General features: G+C 42.7%; 1 protein-coding gene across 6 annotated transcripts in view; it reads right to left on the reverse strand.

The window, feature by feature from the left end:
• MLH3 (mutL homolog 3) overlaps positions 1-23,036 on the reverse strand; it is a 37,587-nt gene extending 14,551 nt beyond the window's left edge. For 4 of the 6 annotated variants that reach the window (XR_006291430.1, XM_043548152.1, XM_043548155.1 and 1 more), the window contains exons 1-9: positions 22,681-22,981; positions 18,151-21,542; positions 12,507-12,605; positions 11,788-11,858; positions 10,741-10,845; positions 9,574-9,646; positions 8,598-8,669; positions 5,460-5,568; positions 499-658 (exon numbers count right to left, since the gene is read on the reverse strand). Coding sequence is in view for 5 of the 6 variants with exons in the window: in XM_043548152.1 (XP_043404087.1) it covers positions 499-658; positions 5,460-5,568; positions 8,598-8,669; positions 9,574-9,646; positions 10,741-10,845; positions 11,788-11,858; positions 12,507-12,605; positions 18,151-21,469 (4,008 nt within the window). In the remaining variant the exon portion in view is untranslated. Of the gene's footprint in view, positions 1-498; positions 659-5,459; positions 5,569-8,597; positions 8,670-9,573; positions 9,647-10,740; positions 10,846-11,787; positions 11,859-12,506; positions 12,606-18,150; positions 21,543-22,680 lie in introns of all 6 variants that reach the window. The other 2 variants (XM_027827554.3, XM_037900699.2) reach the window with 2 other exon arrangements.
• Positions 23,037-24,028: the final 992 nt, after the last annotated feature.

The raw sequence follows: 24,028 nt of genomic DNA on the forward strand, positions 1-24,028 counted from the left end.
TTATCAATTCTGCTGCCACACAGACCTAGGGGAGAGAGGCTGGTGGCTCACTCCTCTTCACCAGAAATAGCAGGACACCTCTTAACCAACCTTGTCGCCTACATTGCTGAACACTGGCCTCTGACCTAGGGAGTCCCATTTTAGTTGTATTAAACTTAAAATAATAGTCTCTCCATCCAACCATGTAGCCTCTTATGCAATTAATAAGTAAATCTTTGCTCTCTTTTATCCCACATGGACAGAACAGTATTAGTAAGTCATGCTCCTTTCGTTTTCAAGAGGAGTTACTTTCTCACTGAAGATGAAAAGTACACCAGCAAAGAAGCAGTCCTGAGGCCAGCGGACATGGATAAATAGTTCTACTGAAAGCATAGCAAGAGCTCTGTTCTTCTAAGCTTCTCACTTAGAAGCCACTCTTCCAACACCCTGCATCATTAATATAGAGCAGAATGACACCATCACAAAGTAATTTGCTCAAGTTCCACATCCAGGACTAACCTCCACAATGCTTTTAGCCACAGGCTGTCTTTTCCGTCGTAATTCATTGGCCTCTCTCTCCATAAAACACAGGGGGACTTTCCCAACTAGAATCTGGGAGCTGTTGTTCTCTGGAAATGATAATTCAAGGCCTACTTCCTCCAGGCTTTTGTGGCAGCACCTGAGAAGAAAACCTCAGAAATGAGAAACTGAAGCACCCTCTTCCACACACCTACAGGATCAGTCACAGAGCTGGACACTTCTGCACTCCCCACACAGAAGCTTCCCATCTCCTCCACCCATATAATGGCATCTCAGGATTTCCCAGCAATGCTTCTCTTTCAGTCCACATTTCTCTCCATTAAATTTGTGCAGAATGCTGGCTCCATGGTTCTGAGACCCCAGGAGTTCGCTTTACTGCACAATAGGAAGCTGTACACTTTTCCCCATGTCTGCAGGTCTCTTTTCTTAAGATATACACAGGAAGTTCAGGTAACAGTGACCACAATATATTATATACATGCAATGCAATATTATGATGGGGTATTCACCCCCACACTAGCCTGGAAAGGGTTAATGAGGCTGAGAAGAGACATTTAACCCGATAGGCCATGCCTGAGGGAAATTAGGTTTGCTAAGGCCTGAGCTACACCAGGAAATTAGACCAATATAACTATGTTGCTCAGGGGTGTGAAAAATCCACACCTCTGAATGATATAGTTAAAATGGACCTAATTCCCTGTGCTAAGCCGAAAGAAGAATTCTCCCATCGATCTAGGTATCATCTCTCGGGGAGCTGAAGTAGCTACACTGATGGGAGAAGCCCTCCCATCAGCATAGCTAGCATCTTCACTGGAATACTACAGCAGCGCTGCTGCAGTGTTTTAAGTGTAGACAAGCCCTAAGCAATGCCTGATTGATGATGGAGCCCTACTAAGAGGGAACAGGTGGTGCTAGTATAAAGGTAGGAAGTTGGTAGCAAAAAAGGGTTGCAGTGAGGAAGCCTGCAGTCACTCCCTAGGCATTAGAGAGGGAAAAGAGGAAACCCAGGGAGACAGCAGAACCCCGGGGATCCACGCCCTGAAGGAAGAGTTTATCCAGAAGGGTGGTGGAGTAAGCCTGAGAGATGCAGAGTAGGACAAGGCTCAGGGAAATAGTAGCAAGGTGGGATGTTGTAGACCTTGGCTGTTGATTAGAGGGTCCCTGACCTGGAACCCAGAATAGAGGGCAGGCCCGGATTCCCCTACCAGCCACTGGGGAAGTGGTACAGTCCAGGCAGCGAATGGAAAGACTACCAGGTAGTAACGAGAACAAGTGAGGAGATAACGATATTTGCAGGAAGTTTAACGATTTCCTTGCATCAATCTTCACCATAGAGTGTTCTGAGATATCTACCCCAGACCTACTCTTTTCAAGTAATAAAAATGCTTGAGATGCCAAGAGAGGAGTTACTGAAACAGCTAATAAATTAAAGAGCAACAAGTCACTGGTATCAGATAGCATATACCCAAGAGTTCTGCAGGAGCTTATGAATCAAATGGCTGAAATACGCAAAAATATGCGCTCATTATAATGAGCTATTATAGCAGTGGAATGGTAGGCAGCAAGAAGCTTACTTATCCTTAAAAAAGATGCTAGGGATGATCCTGAGAATCACAGAACTGAGTCTTACCAGATATACCAAAAAACAGAATTGTACAACTCCAAGATGATCATGATATGATGGGAAAAAACAAGTAGGGCTTCCACAAAAGAAAACTGTGCCTCTCTAATCTACTACAATTCTTTAAGCATGTAAGCAAAATAGTAGATAAAATAAAACTGGTTGACAGAATTTATATGGGCTTTCCAAAAATCTTTGACAGTCCCTCACAAGAGGCTAAAAACATATTAAGTGGCTATGGGGTGAGACAAAGTTTTGTCATGGGTTAGAAAAAGACAAAGACAGAAAAAAACAGCATATCAATAAAAGCTCAGTTTTTAATTTGACAAAAGTTTGCACTAGAACAAACATTTTATTAATGAACTGGAAAAAAAAGATAAGTAGTCAGGCAGCCAAATCTTCATAAGATACAAAATTATTTAAATTAGTTGGGACTAGAACAGACTGTGTGGAACTTCAGAGGAAAATGGGCAGCATTATGGGAGGTGACATTCAAATGACAAATGTACACACCTTAGGAACAATAATTTGATATATTCAGATACTTTGTTAAATTAATTGCAACCACTAAGGAAAAAGACCAGGATGTCATTGTAACTGCTCAATGTGTAGAGGCAGCCAAAAAAGCACACAAAATGGTAGGGTGTAAAAAGTATGAGAGAAAATAATATGGAAATATTGTAATGTCTGTGACATTCTGTACCCCAAAGCAACACCCTGGCACCCCCATATTTACCATGGTTATATGATTATGATATGTTTTGTACAAAGTATGCCTTCTGAGGTATCATTTTAAAAGTCTTGATCTGTTGAACATTAATATCCTGTTGGATTGTATGAGCTATAATTGTATGTGAAGTTATGAAATTTGCTGTATGTGTGTTACTGAAATATGTTGTAAGGTTGGGAACAACCAGCCTTTCAGGTAAAACAAAGGAACAGCCAGATATTGATGATGGCCCATTAAGGGGAATACACACTCACAAGGACTGTCCCAGGAACCATATACAATGGAGACTTCTCAGAGATAGCAGATAGACAATGGACACTGCTTGACTCAGCAAAGGATCTTTTCAGCAAGCTGGAATAAGCTATAAAAGAGGGAAGTGACATCATCGCTTGGCCTCACTCCCCCCACAACTCAACACCTGGAAACATGCCTGGAGAACAAAGATTTTGAATTGGGGAGATGGTTCCAGACTGGGAAGGAGAATCCCAGCTTTGTGTATTAAGGAACCATACCGTCAGGATGAGACACCGCTTGATTCAAATCCTGACTAGTCTATAGAACTCAGATTGCGATCTTACTTTTATTTTTTAGGTGACCAACTTTGGTCTGTTTTCAGAATGGTAGCTGTGTTAGTCTGTATCAGCAAAAACAACAAGGAGTCCTTGTGGCACCTTAGAGACTAACAAATTTATTTGGGCATAAGCTTTCGTGGGCTAGAACCCACTTCATCAGATGCATGGAGTGGAAAATACAATAGCAGGTATATATACATAGTACATGAAAAGATGGGAGCTGCCTTACCAAGCAGGGGGTCAGTCTAACTAATGAGACAATTCAATTAATAGTAGAACACCAAGGAAGGAAAAATTACTTTTGTAGTGGTAATGATGGTGGCCCATTTCAAACAGTTGACAAGAAGGTGGGAGTAACAGTATGGGGAAATTAGTTTTTGTAATGACCCACCCATCCCCAGTCTTTATTCAGGCCTAATTTGATGGTATCCAGTTTGCAAGTTAATTCCAGTTCTGCAGTTTCACGTTGAAGTCTGTTTTTGAAGTTTTTTTTGTAGAAGAATTGTCACTTTCAAGTCTGTCAGTGAGTGACCAGGGAGATTGAAATGTTCTCCTACTGGTTTTTGAATGTTATAATTCCTGATGTCAGATCTGTGTCCATTTATTCTTTACTACTTATAATCACTTAAAATCTATCTTTCTGTAGTTAATAAATCTGTTTTATATTTTACCTAAACCAGTGGGTTTTGCTTGGAGTGTTTGGGAAATCTGCTCAGAAACAAGAGTTGGTGCATGCCCTCTCCACACTGACGGAGAGGCGGACTGGGGAACAGACTTGCACTGGTCAGGCTTCTGACCAGGGCAAGGCGGTACAGTTCTGGGGTCTTAGGCTGGGGAGCTGTGGGGAAATGGCTGGAGCCTCTCTATTGTTGGTTCATGAGTGACTGGTGAAGGCATTCATGTAACTCAGTTGGATGTCTCCCTGCCTGGGGATGTCTGTGCAAGTACAGTAGGAGGAGTTTGCAGCTTGCCACAGCATCACAGTGTGAGAGGGAGCCCAGGTTGGTGAGACAGAGGACTCAGTGGTACCTCAGTTCCAGGTTGCACCCTGGGGAACCCGTCACAATGTCATTGTATAAATCGATGTGATATCCTCACCTGTAATAGTATGTTCAGTTCTGGTCACCCTACCTCAAAGAAGATAGAAAAGAAATAGAAGAGATTCAGAGATGGGTGACAAAAATTATTAATGGTCCAGAAAGACCTCCCTATGAAGAAAGATTAAGAATATTAGGACTGTTTAGAGAGGAGATGGCAGAGGCATTCAAAATAATGAACAGGGAAAAAGAAAGTAAATCAGGTGCTCCTATTTACCCTCTTTCTTAATCTTCCTCTATGGACAGGTTATTCCATGGTTATCCATTAAGTAATTTCTTGCACCTGCCTCTGAAGCATTTGGCACTGGCCACTGTCAGGGAGAATGCTGAATTGGATGGACTACCAATATGATCTAGTACAGATATTCCTATGTTCCTAATGAGTCCACACAAGAAGGGCAGAAAAGTACCCATTATCAAACAAGCCTACTCTGAGCACAAAAGGAGAGAACACCTTGTAACTGTAAATACCCACCCCACTTGAGTTCCTGCTCAGAGCAAGAGCTGAGATTTCCGAATAAACCTCTGATTAATGCTAGATAAATGTAACTACTCAAAACCAAATCTGCAGCTAATAAAAATTCTTGTATGGGACGGAAGAATTCCTGACAGTAGCCAATCCCCTATTCCAAAACATTTGAGAGACGATGTTCACTTCTTATTCCATGTAGTGATTTTGGTTTCTGTCACCCAAGAGCAGAGAGACTCTTCTTTTCTAACAATTCATGATACAAACTTACCATACCCCTTTATTCTCTTCTCCTCACACTATAGCTATTGGAACTCACTCAGTGTGCACCTAAAGCAGAATGAAAGCAACTCCAGCAATGGCTGTGGTATCTAAAACAGCACACAGAAATTACATTCTCCTATTCACTGGAATCCCACCCAAGATATTGGAGCCATCAACCATTACTAACCGTAAGAGTCTTCTCTGCTCCTCTGTTACCTCAATCTCCAGTGGGGGACAGATGGTGGAGGACAGCAATTTCTTCTTGCCAGATTCTTCAGGCTGCTTCTCATAGGAATCTGTGGGTAGAAAAATTACAAATACTGTTCTTAAAATGAGTACTTGTGGCACCTTAGAGACTAACCAATTTATTTGAGCATAAGCTTTCGTGAGCTACAACTCACTTCATCGGATGCATTCAGCGGAAAGATTTATATACATAGAGAACATGAAACAATGGGTGTTACCATACACACTGTAACGAGAGTGATCACTTAAGGTGAGATATTACCAGCAGGAGAGCACGGTGGGGGGGGGGGAGGAGGAGGGGGGGAACCTTTTGCCACAAGTACTCCTTTTCTTTCTGCGAAGAAAAAGCTACTCTGAAACCTGTTCTTAAAATGTACATGCAGGCTTTATCCTCAATGGCACTATGGCTTGGCATGTAGACCTTCGTGCTTGAATTAAGAAGCGACCACAGGACTCTTCCTTCTGGGACTCATGGGGGACAGCGACAGTCATGGAAAAGACAATCATTGTCTAGGGAGTATGATTAATTCCATACTTGGATCCCCCCTCAGTGTTAAAAAGGAGTTATCCTACATAGCAAAGGTTATTACAAGAGTTAGCTCAACTCATGGAATGGCCACTTGAACTGAACTGAATTGAAACATCTAAAATAAGTGCATTGTGTCATGACCCTGCAGGTCTCAAACCTTGCTGGGTCTGCAGGTTTCCCGGTCAGTTGATGCCTCCCTGCTCTCACCCAGTGGCTTGTTACTAACCAACCCAGCAGAGAAATCATGAAACCTGAAGTTACATCAGGAAGGTCTCCCTTGGGCTTTGACTGGAGGAACACCAGTACTTCTGATTGGCCAGGGCTTCTATGTAAATCCAAAGAGAGGCACAGGAAGACGTCTGCACAACTGGGCTCTATGTGGCTGCTGTTTGGATGCCTCACCCAGCTTTATAGACTCTGATCTGCCTGATTACCAGTATCCTGACCTTGGCCTGAGTCCTGGTGATCCTAATAGTGCCTGACCTTGTCTGGATTAGTTCAACCTAGTGCCTGTCTGATGCCCCATAACCTAGGACAAGAACCTCCTGAACCAAGCTGCTAACCACTAGATACGGGCTACCTATGTCTGGGCCCTGACACACAGTCTCCATTTGAATACCATTCATTAGCCATTTCCCTCAATCCCAGAAGGGTTCTCAGTCTTTAGCTGTTTTCACCAGTAGGCCAAAAGGAGCAATGTTTCTTTCCTGGAATCCTGTTTGCAGGGACTGCATGGCCCTTTTTGATGAAAGAGAAGGCCAGTGATCTTTTAAGTGCTCAATGGATGGGCACTGTGTTTTACAGATCTATAACCAAAATTAGGCCGAGCAAGAGAAAAGACTTTTATTCCTCTGCATACAGTTTCAGGTGACTAAATGTGGTGAATTTTAGGTTTCTCTTCTGATCATTGTGTTTAGTTAAACAACAAAAACAACCCATGCTCTTTATTCCATTATCCCATCCGTTAGTCCACACTGCTAAACTTCATAATCTTATTGACATGACCCCCATTTTCCTAATTTTATTCATCCTGCCTGTCTTGTTAGCCCCCCATTACACCAGACCTATTTCAGTATGAAAGCTCCTTGGGGCATGGATCATTCTATCTGTTTTGAAAGGCACCTAGTACTCCTTTGGGTGCCAATACTACCAGATGCCTGTACACCCAGTGATGAGCTGCCAAAATCTTAACAACTGGTTCCCTCCTCACCCCACGAGGGGGTTGTTGCCCACCCCCGCCCTCCGGGACTCCTGCCCCATCCAACCCCCTGCGTTCCTTGACGCCCCGCCCCCCAGGACCCCTGCCCCATCCACCCCCTCCCTGTCCCCTGACTGCCCCCAGAACCAGGCAGGAGGGTCTCGTGGGTCACCGTAGTGGGTGCCCACGCCACCCCTAAGAGCCAGAGGGACCTGCTGGGGGACGAGGTGGGGAGTCCCAGCAGTGCTTACCTGGGGCAGCTCCTAGGAAGCATCCGGCAGGTCCCTCTGGCTCCTAGGGGTGGGGGAGTGTAGCTGGGGTGGAGCAGGGGGGAGTGGCCACTCCCCCCACTGATCACATCAAAAGTGGTGCCTTAGGTGCCGACTCTGTGGGTGCTCCAAGGCTGGAGCACCCACGGGGAAAATTTGGTGGGTGCAGAGCACCCACTGGCAGCTCCCCGCCCGGCCCCAGTTCACCTCTGCTCCGCCTCCTCCCCTGAACGCACCGCCCCGCTCTGCTTCTCCGCGTTCCTCCCTCCCCCTGGCTTCCCGCGAATCAGCTGTTTGGCAGGAAGCCTGGGAGGGCTGAGAAGTGGGCAGTGGCTTCCCGCTCAGGCCGAGGGTGGCGGAGGTGAGCTGGGGCGGGGAGCGGTTCCCCTGCGCGCATGCGCCCGCGCCCGCCCCCCCCCGCCCCCCCCCCCCGGTTACCTGCTGTGGCACAGGCGGCCCTCCTTGCGCCCCCCTGCCCCAGCTCACCTCCGCCTCCCTGGGCCTGAGTGCGAAGCTGCCGCCTGCTTCTCAGCCTGCTCCGGCTTCCCACGCGAACAGCTGATTTGTGGGAAGCCCGGGGGGGGGACAGGGGCGGAGAAGCAGAGCAGGGCGGCGCGTTCAGGGGAAGAGGCGGACATGGAGTGGAGGTGAGCTGGGGCCAGGGGTGGGGCAGGGAGCTGCCAGCGGGTGCTCTGCACCCACCAAATTTTCCCTTTGCGTGCTCCAGGACTGGAGCACCCATGGAGTCAGCGCCTAAGGTGCCGCTTTTGGCCGGTTAAATTTAGAAGCCCTTTTAGAACCGGTTGTCCCTCGCGGAACAACCGGTTCTAAAAGGGCTTCTAAATTTAACAACCGGTTCTAGTGAACCAGTGCGATCTGGCTCCAGCTCACCACTGCCCATACAGGTCAATGACATGGGAAAGATGGAGGATCATACTGGATCCCTGGACCCCATGAGGAAATTTATATTTAAAATAATTTTGTTAGCATGCTGTCTCATGGGGCCTTTTCCCCCTGGAGACTGTTCTCAGTTGCACTTTGCTAGGATGGTGAAGAGCTTTCTTTGGACATCTGAATCCTCACCTGCAATAAGTTGCTCCAAGCGGATACGCTCATGGGCTGCATGCTGATCCACCAACACTAGCAGATTTCCATCTAGAAGTGTAAGAGAGGAGGTTAACAACAGGCACCTTCATTTCAAACAACTGCACATGTTGGGAGAAGGAAGGAGCATTGCCCATGTCTCACCAAGGTCAGATTTAGCAGCTGGGGATCAGTCTATTTAACAGAGCTAAGTTCAGGAGGAAGCTGGGTTAACAAAAAATAAAATAATGCAGAAATGAAATGTGAGGATCCAGATGAGTCATTTAAACCTGGGGTGGCCAGAATGAAGTTCAAGGAGTTGTATGTATGATGATGTCACCAGCCAAATTCCTACTCCCTCTATATTAAAGATGAGGTCAACTACAATCTGTTCAATTTTATTATGCAGATTAGACAAAAAACAAGAAGCTACTGGTTTGGAGAGCATTTTTGTATAGCTCAAGCTAGTTTCAATACAAAAGATGAAATGCATCCATTAACTGAGAATGAAGTCCAATACCTTTTGGTAATGTGAAATATAATGTGTTTATCTATAGTAGCACTAATCACCACAGCACCTAAGGAGCGCCATGAACAAAGTCCTTTAGCAATCTCCAAAACAGAGAGAGAGAAAAATCTAGGAAATTCCAAGTGAAGGCCAACACTCTCCTTAATTCATAATAACATGCCTTTTTATCCTGTCTCGCAACAGCAGAAGATAAGGACGCAGTCCTGGCATTTGCTTTTGGTTTCCTGGCTTTTGTCAGATCCAAGTTAGAGCCTTAATATTACTGAAACAGAGATTTTGCATTGTTATTTTGCATTTAGCATCACAGAACTATCAGCCCAAAAGAATACATCCCTGAAAAAAATTACATCTTCTGAACATGTTTCAGAATGCCAGGACAGTGTCCTTTCTGTACTGAAACTACATGAGGGCTAGCTCAACCTAATCAATACTAATGGGCATTCTTACCTGCATTTGCATTCGCTTCACTCCTAGTGTTGATTAAACAAGCAATAAATTTATTGTCCACTTGGTGAAGAACCTGTAACATATTCAAAATGTTCATTATCCATTGGCAAAACCATTTTTAGAAGGGAAACATACAAAACTTTAGAAAGAAAAACTCCTCTCCCCACCAATAGTTAATATTGGAACCACTGGATGAGTTAAAGTGCAGTTCCACCTGAAAAAGTTAATGCAAAAATGAAACCCTCAGGTCTCTAGATCTCTTCCCCGGTGTTTCAGACAAACCTGTTGCCATTAATGACAAATGTTTTTACTCCCATTAGCCTTACAGAGGTAACAACTAAGAGAAAATGGACTAGACTCTAGTTCACCTTGTGCATCAATACTATCTTTTTACTAAGTCCCAACCACTTATACCTCTACAAAACCACATGAAGCAATGTGACTGCATGGATGTAAATAAGAATATAGTTTGGCCTGCAGAACTTGCATTAGATTAGATTTGAGAGAAGAAAAGAACCCAGATTGGCTCTCAGAGCCCAAAGGTAAAAGTGCAAGGTTGGCAGCATATTTATATTAATTTTAAAATGTATGAGCAAAACATTTGATACAGAAGCACTAAGATACAACTGGGTTTCATGTTTACTGTACCATTTTTAGAGTCACTTTTCAGAGCAGAACCACACTTTAAAATAAATGTAAAAATCCTTACATGAGCTTTGGGATAGCTATTGAAACTGCTCAGCTGAAGGTCAGAATTTCTTCAGCAAATCTCTTTTGAAAATGTATGTCAAAGAATCGGAATTAACCAAATAGCTACAACTACAACTGCCTATCAAAATGTTATGTAGTGAAGTGCCAACGATAGTGCTGTAACTTACAAGGCAGTGATAGCAGGGCTATTTCTTGACTTGACTAGCTTTAAACTCAAGAAAGTTGGGAACCACTCTGTAGGTAACTGTTTACAATCATCTAAGAGATGGTTTTGAGATGCATATATCTGTTGGTGTCTCTCTCACAAACCAATTATGCTTTTCTTTGCAAATTAAAAGTATTATCTATTTAATTCCCTACGTCTTTTTCACCAAGCAGAAACATTGACAAATACTATTTGGCTAGTAGCAGTTGAAACATGGTGTTTACACAAAGCTGCTATCTGACTTATTATACCTGCATTGAATTAATCATCTCCTTGGTGAAACGATAGGGATATAAGATATTATGAATTTTCACAGCCAGACTCCCAGCCTGGCCACTGCTCACATCAACAGCAACCTGTGAAAAAGATCAATACAGATAATTTACAGGATGCAGACTTAACTACTGAGTTTAAAACCACAAAATCAAACTGCCAGCTTTGAATAAGGCTATTCTGGAAAGGGGTCCCTTTGTACTTAGTGCATTGGTTCCTCTAACAAGAACAGAACTAGCTCAAAATACCATCTGGTAATCCCTCTGCTCCTCTCTCAGCACTTTCCCACACACTAAGAGCTATTTCATTAGACAATCTGACATTAGTTGTCAGCCGACATGTACACACTCAACCAGCTGAACATCCAGGAAGATGTATCATCTCAAAATGACTGTTACTACAGCAAATGTTCCAAATAATTGTTCCCCTTCAGAAACTCACCAGCAGGTGGTTTGCTCCTGCATCTCTATTGTACACAAGTGGAAATATTTGTATGCATACTGCACATCCTGACTGAAACTGTACACTTACTCACATTGATTAAAGATATTTCCCTGTGACTATAAAGGAAATCGCTCTAAAAGCTCCACAGACATAGGGTGCAACATTGTTTCTTCCTCACACATTATGGTCCTGCCAATGCTACAAACGTATTTAAATGACCCATATAATACATACAAGGGGGAGGGGAGTATTGCAAGGGACAGAATTTTATCCTAAGTCAAGGTGATTATTTTTGCATTGTAGACACAGTCCACAATAACACTTTGGTTTCCAAATAACACGAGGTACAGTATTCTTTAAGATCAGCTGTAATATCAATCACTTCTAATTTGCATAAGCCCACAAAATGAACTCACATATAAACAATCTATAAAAATGTACCACAGACAAGCCCCTTGTTATATGTACAACAAAATAAATATACACAACAGTTATAGTATTTGCCATTTCAGTTAAAAAAATCAACATAACAGAAGATTGAAATGGCTCCCACTGAAACACTAGAACGTAAAAATACCCACCTCTGGGCAGCGAGCAAATACAGGATTGTCCCACTCTGAAAACAAGGACTGGAGAGACTCCCCATCAGCATCTAGGAGAGAATTTGTGTATAACATGGGGATTAAGAAAGCCTAGGAATGCCAACAGAAGATGTACTCAGATTGTTCATTCCCACCAACCTGGGACCCTTTAGCTCACAAAGTCTGGGTTTCTTTTCTTCTCTTTTTTGAATGAAAGGGAGAAAAAGAGACAAGAGAATGCTCCTTCCTATCGTCAGATGGGAGTAGGACTCTGGGCAGCTTCTCTGACTACACTATGCACTACAGAACAACCCAACAAAATCTGGAAAGGAAAAGATGGATAAACTCAGCTGCCCACTCCCTCTAGACAAAGCCACATACCAAAACATTGATTTCATCCTTTCTTGGGAAAGAGTCCCAAGGACTAAACTAATTTCTACGCTCAGACTGGAATGTGAGGACAGACAAGGGGATTAGATAATTGCTCTTTAAACTATTAGCATGATTTTACAGAGAACTGGGAACATCATCTTGTAAATATAAACACTCTCTAATAGACTTCAACCCTGCAGGATTTTTTTCCAGTTCCACATATGAGATGACTCACAGAGTCCCATTGTTAACAGACCTTGAGTAAGTCTGGGTTCCTGTCAGGACATCTGGCAGAGTTCTTTGGTTTGTTTTTCACTGTACTCTATGTCCTGGCAAAATGACCCTACCTCTGAAATCCTGGCTTGCCAGAATCCTCTCTTCCCGAGGTCTAGGAAGGAAGGGTAGAACAAGCTCACTTCTAAAAGGATGGCACCTGCACTGAAACCCTAAACACACAACAAAAATTTACTGCTGCAAATTTAACGGACACAAAGTTGCAAACATCTCTAGAGCCCCGTTCTTCATATTTTTATTAACTAAATTATTATAGTGTGCTCAGTTCTGTACAAACAATGAAGATATTATTCCTGACCCATAGAACTAGAAGTCAGCAATGAAGAAATAATAACACAGTGCTCTGAATGATCAGAAGCTAGTACAGGGAACTTCATTTAAAATAAATTAATGTAAGTACCTAATAACCTAACTTCTAATGTGACTGGGAGAATACTATCTGGCTTGGCAGAAGAGGTGTGTTTTAATGAAGGATATGAGCGAAGACTGAAACATTGAACACAGAAAGAAGTATATTTGTAATACAACACATTTCTGTGCAAAATGAAGTGAATACTAAACACACACAGTGCATGGTTATATTGTGTCCTTTATATGAAATATATGTAAATATTTTTACAAAGAGAAACTGATAGACACAGAGATGCAGGCCAGATTTTTAAAGGTATTTAGGTACTGAAAGATGCAGGTAGGTGCCTAGTGGGATTTTCAAAACCACCAGATGCCTAACTCCCACTGATTTGCATCTTTAAGCAACTAACTACTAGGGCTGTCAAATGATTAAAAAAAATTAATCACTATTAATTGCATGATTAAAAAACTTAATCGCGATTAATCACGTGATTAATCACACCATTAAACAATAATAGAATACCATTTATTTAAATATTTTTGGATGGTTCTACATTTTCAAATACATTGATTTCAATTACAACACAGAATACAAAGTGTACAGTGCTCACTTAATATTTATTTTTGATTACAAGTGTTTGCACTATATACAAACAAAAGCAATAGTATTTTTCAATTAATCTAATACAAGTACTGTAGTGCAATCTCTTTATCAAAGTTGAACTTACAAATGTAGAATTATGTACAAAATAAACTGCATTCAAAAATAAAACAATGTAAAATTTTAGTGCCTACAAGTCCACTCAGTCCTACTTCTTGTTCAGCCAATCACTCAGACAAACAAGTTTGTTTACATTTGCAGAAGATAATGCTGCCCGCTTCTTGTTTATATCACCTGAAAGTGAGAACAGGCGTTCTCATGGCACTGTCGCAGCTGGCATCGCAAGATATTTATGTGCCAGATGTGCTAAAGATTCATATGTCCCTTCATGCTTCAACCACCCTTCCAGGGCACATGCGTCCATGCTGATGACGGGTTCTACTTGATAATAACCCAAAGCAGTGTGGACCGACGCATGTTCATTTTCATTACCTGAGTCAGATGCCACCAGCAGAAGGTTGATTTTCTTTTTTGGTGGTTCAGGTTCTGTAGTTTCTGCATTGGAGTGTTGCTCTTTTAAGACTTCTGAAAGCATGCTCCACAACCCATCCCGATCAGATTCTGGAAGGCACTTCAGATTCTTAAATCTTGGGTCGAGTGCTGTAGCTATCTTTAGAAATCTCACATTGGTACCTTCTTTGCATTTTGTGAAATCTGCAGTGAAAGTGCTCTTAAAATGAACCACATGTGCTGAGGCATTATCTGAGATGGCTATTACATGAAATAGATGGCAGAATGCAGGTAAAAGAGGGGGGACATAAAAGCAGGGGACATACAATTCTCCCCCAAGGAGTTCAGTCACAAATTTAATTAACTCATTTTTATTTGTGGAAGCATGTCCTCTGGAATAGTGGCCGAAGCACAAAGGGGCAAACGAATATTTAGCATATCTGGTATGCAAATACTTTGCAATGCCAGCTACAAAAGTAAGAGTATTGCCAGCAGATCGAGAAAAGTGATTATTCCCCTCTATTTCGCACTGGTGAGGCCACATCTGGATTATTGCGACCAGTTTTGGGCCCCTCACTACAGAAAGAATGTGGACAAATTGGAGAGAGTTCAGTGGAGGGCAACAAAAATGATTAGGGAGCTGGGTCACATGACTTCTGAGGAGAGGCTGAGGGAACTGGGCTTATTTAGTCTGTAAAAGAGAAGAGCAAGGGGGGATTTGATAGCAGCCTTCAACTACCTGGAGCGGGGTTCCAAAGAGTATGGAGCTAGGCTGTTCTCAGTGTTGGCAGATGACAGAACAAGGAGCAATGGTCTCAAGTTGCAGTGGGGAGGTCTAGGTTAGATATTCGGAAAAACTATTTCACTGGGAGGGTGGTGAAGCACTGGAATGGGTTACCTAGGGAGGTGGTGGAACCTCCATCCTTAGAGGTTTTTAAGACCCGGCTTGGCAAAGTCCTGGCTGGGATGATTTAGTTAAGGTTGGTCCTGCTTTGAGCAGGGGATTGGACTAGATGAACTCCTGAGGTCTCTTCCAACCCTAATTTTCTATGATTCTAAGAAGAGGGAAGCATTATGTCCTGTAAATGTAAACAAACTTGTTTATCTTAGCGATTGGCTGAACAAGAAGGAGGATCGAGTGGACTTGTACGCTCTGAAGTTTTACGTTATTTTGTTTTTGTGCACTTTTTTATTTCAATTCCAACACAGAATACAATAAATATGAAAATGTAAAAAAAAAATCCAAAATATTTAATAAATTTCAATTGGTATTCTATTGTTTAACAGTGCGATTAACATTGCGATTAATCATTAATTTTTTTGAGTTAATCGCATGAGTTAACTGTGATTAATTGACAGCCCTACTAAATACCTTCAAAAATCTGACCCATAGTGTATACGCTTCTCAAGCTGGGCTCTTATAAAATCTCACAAATTAAATTAGGCCTGATTAGTACTTAAGGGAATATTCTGGGGCTGCAAAAAGAAGTGCTGGTGATTTAATAGGTGGGGCTCTTCCATCCACGTCCGTGCTGAACCAATAACCCAGCATGGTGTCTAATGTTCAGAGATGAGACAAACAAAGTTCTTGAGCACTTATGATTATTATTTTTCATAAGACATGGGGTTGTCTTGGATAAATAATTTGAATTCCCGCTGTGGTTTCAACTGGATACAGGATTCTCCTTCATTTTCGATCCTAAATTGCTCTATACTGTTGCTGCTAATGCTGTGCTGCTGCATTCCCCTGTTCCATTTAGGGAAGGCTGCATTTCCGTGTTGGATGAAGAGATTCCTCTAAGTCAGTTTGCAGAGCACTTTGGGATCCTTCTAGATAGGAGATACATTTATGTAGTATAAATCATCATCATTTACAGAGAGACTATGCTTGAAGGAGTTGGGTATAGTGCTTCTCATATATGCAGAAAGGAGAAAAACAAAGTGATGGAGCAAAGGAAAATGTGGACTGCACAAAAGTGCCTACATGCAGCTGAACTGGAAAACGTAGACTGCACACAAGTGCCTACATGAAGCTGAAACAGAAATGTACATACGATTTAGAATTAGGCTAAAGCAGAGCACTACATGTTTCAAACTCTGAACACTCTTTGTGTTCTTTAACTTCATTTATTCCATCACAACTGTGGTCTCTGCAGGGTCCACATCTTGACCAATCTCATACCATCAGACTATTGAATGACTTTCCATAGATGTGAGACTGATGAACAGTAACTAATTTATGCTCTTTAGTGAGAGTAATAGAGGTTTTCAAACCCTGGTGTGGTTTGCCTCCTCTTTGGCCCTGGCTACGTACATAAGTGCTGTGTTAGGGAGGGGTGGTGTACCCTGTACTTGCATAGACATTAAAGCAATTAATACTTTTAGGATGGCTGACACTACTGGAGCCTCTCAAAAGGCAGGGCTCATTAAGAGTATGTTGCTGCTTTAATCAACCAGGATTATTTCCAAAACTACCACAACTGAAATGGGTTATTCTGAAAGAACAGAAAGGGCTACAGTAAAGACTGCCAGGTCCCAAAATATCCATTCCCTACCCTACATTCAGGCGTGCCAGCACTGACAATCTATAGCCACTCATCTTAATACTTAGTTTATTAATAAGGAACTGTCTTGCATGGTGGAAAAATACAAGTCAGAGAGGCCACATGAGGGATCAGGGTTAGACCACCAATCTGTTTCAACCCATCCAGGAATGTTTCAATCAGTATACTATAATCCCACTCTGTTATCAGGATTATTACGAAAAGTAACCCAAATCTCCAGGAAATGGAAGGAACATGGGCTAATGAGCAACTGATAGATAACAGAACAGACCCTCAAAACACCATGGCACCAGAAGAACCAAGTACTAGGCAAACTCCTGTTGTCAAAAGAAAGACTCGCATTTGCTCCAACATCAAATAACCTGCAAGGAATACATAAGACTTTGTACAAAATGAAGGTGTGAAATAACTACCTTCCCAAATGAACAGGAAAATACCCTAATTCCCAAGGAAGCTAGTAAAAAAAAGTTGATTTTTATATATGTCTATATAGACTTTAAGGCAGTGTAACAGAATGTTAAATACGTAAGCAAGTTACAATATTCATGTTTAATTTTGCTCTCTCAACTAAACTAAACTAAACAAAACAGATGTTACAATAGCTTCCCAGTAGGAGATATTATAGTATGTTAATGTATATGGTGATGTTTAGGAACTTAGAGAACTCTACCTTCAGGAAGTGCGTGATAGATGTGCGTATGATATATGTGGATAAAGGCGTAAAGCCTGAACATTGCACTGTCTTGGCTTTCTCACTCTACTTATGCTTGAATATTGAACATGAACTTACTCTATTGGCTATGAAATCATAAGCTGGTATCATGAGGTTCCAATCACAGAGACTGGTTTATTAATCCAGACAACATGTTATGTGCATTATCAGGCTAGGTCCCAGAATCAATCTGTGTCGTTTCAAAATAGCACTCAGAAGCACCTCTGCCCTAAGAGAGCTTGATAGTTAGTGTTGCAAGAAACTGCCCCTTTTGCTCAGCACAAGGTTCTGATAGAATTCATGGTAAGACATGCTTCTAATCAGAAATTAACTGAGGAATGTATTTGAAAATAAAAATTGAAATTAAAATTTTGAATTTTTGGCGCTCCTACTGGCAACAACCATCTTACAGAAACAATGTAATTTTTGATTCCAGCAGTACTAGGGAACTTGTTTTCATACTGTAGATATTTAGTATTTATCTTTTGATGTAAATCCAGTAAAAGAGTTGAACAAAACCTGATTTTTACAGCTTGATATTGGTCTCTTGTAATGATGGTATCAAAATGTCCTTAGGAACATGACTGCCCAAGGCAGGAGGTTCATAAATGCTGTGATTATCCAGTACCCTTACTTTCAAATATGTCTCTCACTTTATACATGACAAAATGGGTCATGATCATGAGAATTCTCAGAGCATGATGCAGGGTGACACCGGGTGGTTGTCTGCTAAGCAGTATGCTATTTTCATACCTTTTTCAAAATGTGAATCTACTGTACTATTTCCATATTGCCATCAAAATTTTCCTGTTTTCTACAGAATTAATTCATGTGATGCAATAGTTATTTCAGTGTGGAAATTGCAGGCATTGCCATAAAGAGTACTTTACACTGCTAGGAGGACCCAAACTATCTGCATCACTTTTTCCTTGCAACAAAATTAAACATCCTGTACTTACCACTCTGTAAGACAACATTCACAGCCATTGTAGTTATATCTTTAGTACAAGCAGCCTGAAGTTCTTCAGTTGGAGGAGTGCTGTAGGTGCTTAGTCCAGTCATTTTATTGACGTATACCATCTTACCCAGTGAAACATCAAAATGTTGCATCCAGACAGAACACAATATTGATTCCTCATTTTTAGACTGAACTGCATTTGTGACATCTCCGAGTACTTCCAAACTACTTGAAAAAGTTACACTGGGAAGCTCAGTGGCTTCTGAAGTCTGCTCTGAAGATACAGCCACAATCTTTCCATCTTTACAGATGTCTTCAGAATAACTCTTTTCACTTTGTAATGCCAAACCACTGCTTGTGGTGGCCATGTACTCCCCATCTGTGTTGATGAGCAGTGACTGGTTCAGAGCATTTTCCATGGTCCCTCCTCTTGTACTATACATTTTGGAGGGAGCATCCTGCTCATCAGAGGCAGACGCAAGGATGCAATCGTCTATCCCTGCTTCTTGTGAGGGGCTTTGACACATTTGATAAGAACTCTGCAAAAAATCATCAGTTTGAGACAAAAGATGCAATGTGTCACCTTTTCTGCTTGAATCTGTTTGGAGTTGTTCATCAACTTGTCCCACAACTTCTGTAGCTAAAACTTCCTTGTGGTCACCCTTCATTCTGGACAGTTTAGAAGCTAGTGATCCCAGTAATCTACTGCTGCTTAGGTCTTTTTTTCTTATTTGAGAGTAGTCAGTCAATGTCAAAGGACTCTCTCTCACGCAAGGAGCTTTTCTGTCTAACAAAGTTTCTTTCCCACAGAACTGAGACCTCTCCAAGGAAAGGAGGCAACCTGCTTGGCAACTATTATTACAATCAGCATGTTCCAGAACTTGAGTTTCACAAATGTTAACACATTCAAAATTGTTATTCTGATTCTTCAAGCTGTCAAGATCAGCTAGAGAACCAAGAACATCTGGAGGTTCAAATTCACTCCTCTTCTCTGGAATAGATACTGATGGAACACTCCTGACCTTCCCATAATGTCTCCTGAATCGCTCTAAAGACCCCAACTGTATGGACAAACTCAGCTTCTTATAGGCTTGAGTTCTGGGCGTAACAGATAGCTCAACCATTTGCCTTCTGTTACTTGGATTATTTTCATTATGAGGAAAACTCAAGGAAGTGACGGGAAGCAACTCTCTAGTGTGTGATGTTACACACTCCCTTCTATCTCGTGCAGTAATGGAAGCTACCTCCTCATTCTTCTGGCCTGATACAGTCTCATTTTCTAACCACTCATATGCATATGCTCTGCATACTTCTCTATTGGGTAGTGTAGTATACTCTTTATTTAAAATACTAGAAATATCCTGAACATTTAGACTCTGAATTGAAAAGCTCATCTTGTTTCCAAATATGTCCTTGGCACTTACAGGACCAGGTTTAGAATGCATGTTTAATGAGCAATTCATTTCAGTTTGTTCACGCGGTGGCTGATTTTGCATCACATGAGTTATAAGGCCTGTGGAACACAACTTCAGTGGTACAGATCTAACAACCTTTCCTCCACCATCATTATTTGGCCCTTTACTTTTTCTACTGTCTTCTTTCATCACATCAGACATTCCCATCAATGATCTCCCCCAAAGAAGTTCTGGTCCATCAGCTGTATCTTCAACTCTCTCATGCTGCCCCTGAGTGACACCATTTCCAAAGGCAATGTTGATGCTGCTTTTCTGAGCTGTGCTGTCCTCCTGTGTTTTTGCATCTTCCACACAATTCTCAGTACAATGTGGCATTTTAGCATAACTGTCTATTTCTACTCTTTCTGACCTGGACTCCCCATAGAGATTTTCTGAAGACTTGCGGCTCACAAACACCATTTTGGGATTGCTGAACTCTTTTGGCTCTTGTTCTGAGATATCTGATTCTGAGAAATCAGAATTGGTGCCTTCTTTGTTGAGTAGAGGACTCGCTGCGTCAGCTGGTTCAGCAATGATCAGACCTGGGGAGACTTCCTTTTCTCCAGCATTACCATTTGAACCTATGAGATCTGAAGACTTTTCCTGAATAGTCACTTTTCTTTTGACAGCTTTTGATTGCAAATTAAAAATTTCATAGGAATCTACAATATCATCACATGTTTTCTTAAAATTGTCTTGTATGCTCTTTTCTTCAGAGAGTGCAGTATGCAGAGTTCTGGTCCTGTACAAACTAAAGCCATTGTCTTCATTAAATTCTTTTATGTCTTCACCAGACAGTTCAACAAATAAGTGTTCTCGTTTTAAAAATGTTTTCACTCCTTCCTCAATGCAAGCTAAAAGAGCATCCCAATTGCGGAATTCTATCAGAGTTTTTGCAGGTTCCAGACTCACATCATATTCACAGTAAGGACACTTCACATTGATAACAAAGATTCCATAGAGCTCTGGGCCACGATGCCGAACAGGACTTGAACTCATTTGTCTATTGGCAGGGCCACCTTTTGCCTTGCAAATTACACTTTCTTTCCTTAATAAAAAGTCCATGAGTTTATGCAATCTTGTTTTTAAAACCAGTCTATTATTCACAAACAAAAACTGCATATTTTTATTGTAATGCCCTTCAGAACTGATATAGCCACTTAACTCAAACTCCCCAGATGTATAATTTATTTTTCGTAATTTCTGTGTTCTTCCCAGTCCATAAATCTGACAAAAACGGGAACACATATCTTTTGTCTTTGGGAGATGAAGCATCATAGAACAGGAAGCATCATTTCTTAAGGAAAATGAGATGGAAGGATGTATGAGCGAAAGAGCCTCTACCTTCTGCCTCACCCTCTCAAATTCCAGCATGGGATCCATGCACTTTTTCCTCACTGGTAACTGGTGGAACAGGTTATACACAGTCACTGTTGTTCCACCACTTGGTCTAGTCAATTCAGCCTCACAGACTTCCAGTGCTTTCCCATTCTGAAACAGTTTCATAAAGGTTTTCCCTGTATTGTTGGTCTTGGATGAAATTTCCACTATGCTGGCCATATTTGCTATGCTGGCCACAGCTTCCCCTCGGAAACCATAGAACTTCAGATTCTCTAAATCCTCCACTGAATTGCACTTACTAGTGAAATATCGATTACCCACTTTATTTAGGTCCTCTCTCCCCATCCCAGAGCCATTGTCCACCACTTGGACCTTGAAAGTTTCCAAATCCACCCGTATGGCCACGCATGTTGCTTTAGCATCAATGCTATTGAGGACAAGCTCTTCAACACACTGGGCCAGTGAGTTGATGGCCACTCCAGAGCGTAACCTGGTGCGTACATCTTCCACCAAACATTTGATCATGGCAAAAGCAGAAAGGTGAGGAACCCAAGAAATTTCAGGAATATCATTCCTCTTCCTTCTTTGAAATAGTCCCCTGTAAAAAAAAAACCAAAGGGACAAAGAGTAAAAGCTCAGAGTTTGAAAATCTCTTACATTTACTGGATAAAAAGTTACCATTTTAAAAAATTTATTTTGCCTCCATGAATGCCTTAATTTTTTCCTGGTATTCAGAGCGCTTTTCTGTGCTCACTTTCCCTGCCCTGGCTATGACCAGGCATCAGCCAATGCTGATCCTTATTAACATTATACTCCTTTCCCTACTCCCATACTTCCTAAAAGAAAATCCAAACACACAAACCAAAACCAAGCTATCAATGACCTGCACGGGGAAAGCACCAGTTGCCAGTAACTTCAGCAATAGGTACTCAATGCCACCAAAAGCGAGGCTCAGAGCCCTCTTCACATCATTGTCATCCAATAAACTTATTTTGCTGTTTGCTTTCAAGTGGACTCCGGATGTCCATCCTCCCCATGGCCAGGCAGCATCTATCCTTGGACACACTCCAACATGCATCCAGCTGAGAAGATGCAGTTGCCATAAAATCCCACTGGCACATGGGCTGGCTCAAAGGTGGTGGTGGGGTGTCTAATAAATTAAGCTTTTCTTTCTATTATGATTATTTTATACCACATTGATTCATTCATCACCTGTGGTGTTTAGCAGGATGTACACTTTTCCCTTGAATCTCACATCTACAGGTTAGAGAGAAGGGGACTGGGGAAGCACAGCTCCCCCTCCTGAGCTAAAAGCAGAGGGAAGCCCCTCTCCTTTCTCTTCCTTGAGGAGCAGCATTCCCGCTTAGCTCCCTTCCTCTTTGGCGGATACAGCAAGTGCTCCCCTTCCTATTTCAATCCACTTCAACCATGGCCCAGATCCCAGGATTTAGCCTAGTCACAGGCGTCAGTGCAATCAGTTAGGCCCTGTCCACGCTACAGGCTATGACCAACTGGCTTTTCGGTTTGGGCAGGCCTAGGTCACTCGCCCCAGCACCTGCAACAGGTCCACACTGAGACCAAGGTGCCACGCAGGTGCCCGTGTGAAGCACGTTACAGCTATGGCTCTCTGCTGGGAGAGTTTGGTGCCCAGTTTCGCTAGGACACTGCCCCGAATGCCACGCAGGAAAGGAAGGGAAACAGTTCAGCCACCCCAGGGATGAAGTCTAGCAACTTACAAGCGACAGTTCCCCTGCCGCAGCAGCGTGAGGGACCTGTGCTGGCCCGGCCCTGGCCAATGCCAAACAGGGGCCTCCCAGCCCCTCCGCCACCATACCAGCTCAGGGAGGCAGCTGCATTTTGGTGACTAAATTAAAATGTCCCCGCACAGTCCCTCAGAACCCGTTGAGGGGGGAGGGGCTTCCTCCACACCAAAGGCCGGGGCGCGAGACAGACCAACCGCCCGCCGCAGCTCTTCGGCTCGCAAGGTGGCCGTCCCAGACTCAGCTCGAGGGAAGAAAGGCAGGGAGAGGAAACCCCTCTGGCACATGCGCAGTGAAGATATGTGGAGCCGAGGGAAGAACAATGGCAGGCCGGAGGTGACTACAATTCCCAACATACATTGCAACATGATTCAGTGCATGCTGGGAGTTGTAGTCTTTCTTGAGGGTGGCCCCTTCTGTCGTATTTTGTCAATTGATTACCGCCCACTGGCTCCGTCCTCTGTGCTGGGCAAACGCACCATATTGTCAGTATTGTTCAGTGGGGCATGGCCAAGGTGTGTGCCCAAGGCTGCCCACTTTGATTCCCCTACCATCCCCTGAACAGTCTCATGAATGCAGCAGCAGTGCCTCTCGGAAAGCTGAGCAGACAGCAAACGAGGGGTAGCATGGGAAATTAGGTTGGGGTTAGAATGGGATGGTGACTGATGCCATATAAATATCTAGTAAGCAGACAGGATGTTCCCTTGAGGGTGCAGGTGGGTTGGAGGTCACTAGCCATATAGGGCCAGAAGCTCATTCCTCCTACATTCCCCATTCACTTCTCCTTCCTCTCCCTACGTGAACACTGACTGGAGGCCCAACTGCCTCTATGTTGGCGTGCCTCACATGGTAGCGTGTTAAAATCTCAGTGAGCGGCAGCATACAGGGTCTACCACACAGCAATCTGGGCTCACACAAAGAAGTAGTCGGCAGGCTAAGTTTACTGCAAATGGGACAAAAAAAATCTTAGGTTTCAGCGTAACTGAATGAAGTAATAACAATGGCATACCATGATTGCACAGGGATGCATGCCAAATAATAACAATATGGTAAGCCAAAAAGCTGGTCCTATTTCAAACCCATTATGGCAGCTCCACCTGTGAAAGGAGTTGGTAGGTCTACCTGCTAATAGCAAAGTACCCACATGACAAAACCACCACTACTACAATTGGTTTTAATCAACCACTTTATTGGCAGTCTCAATATAGAGCCTAAAGACTGAATGGGCTACACAGACTGAATTCTCCACTCCCTCCTAGGGAATCAGCAGCAAGGCATGCTGTGCTACTACTCTACCAATCTGAGGGGACAGAGAGAAGACTTC

Source organism: Chelonia mydas, chromosome 6 (genome assembly GCF_015237465.2).
Source record: "Chelonia mydas isolate rCheMyd1 chromosome 6, rCheMyd1.pri.v2, whole genome shotgun sequence".
Lineage (NCBI taxonomy): Eukaryota > Metazoa > Chordata > Testudines > Cheloniidae > Chelonia > Chelonia mydas.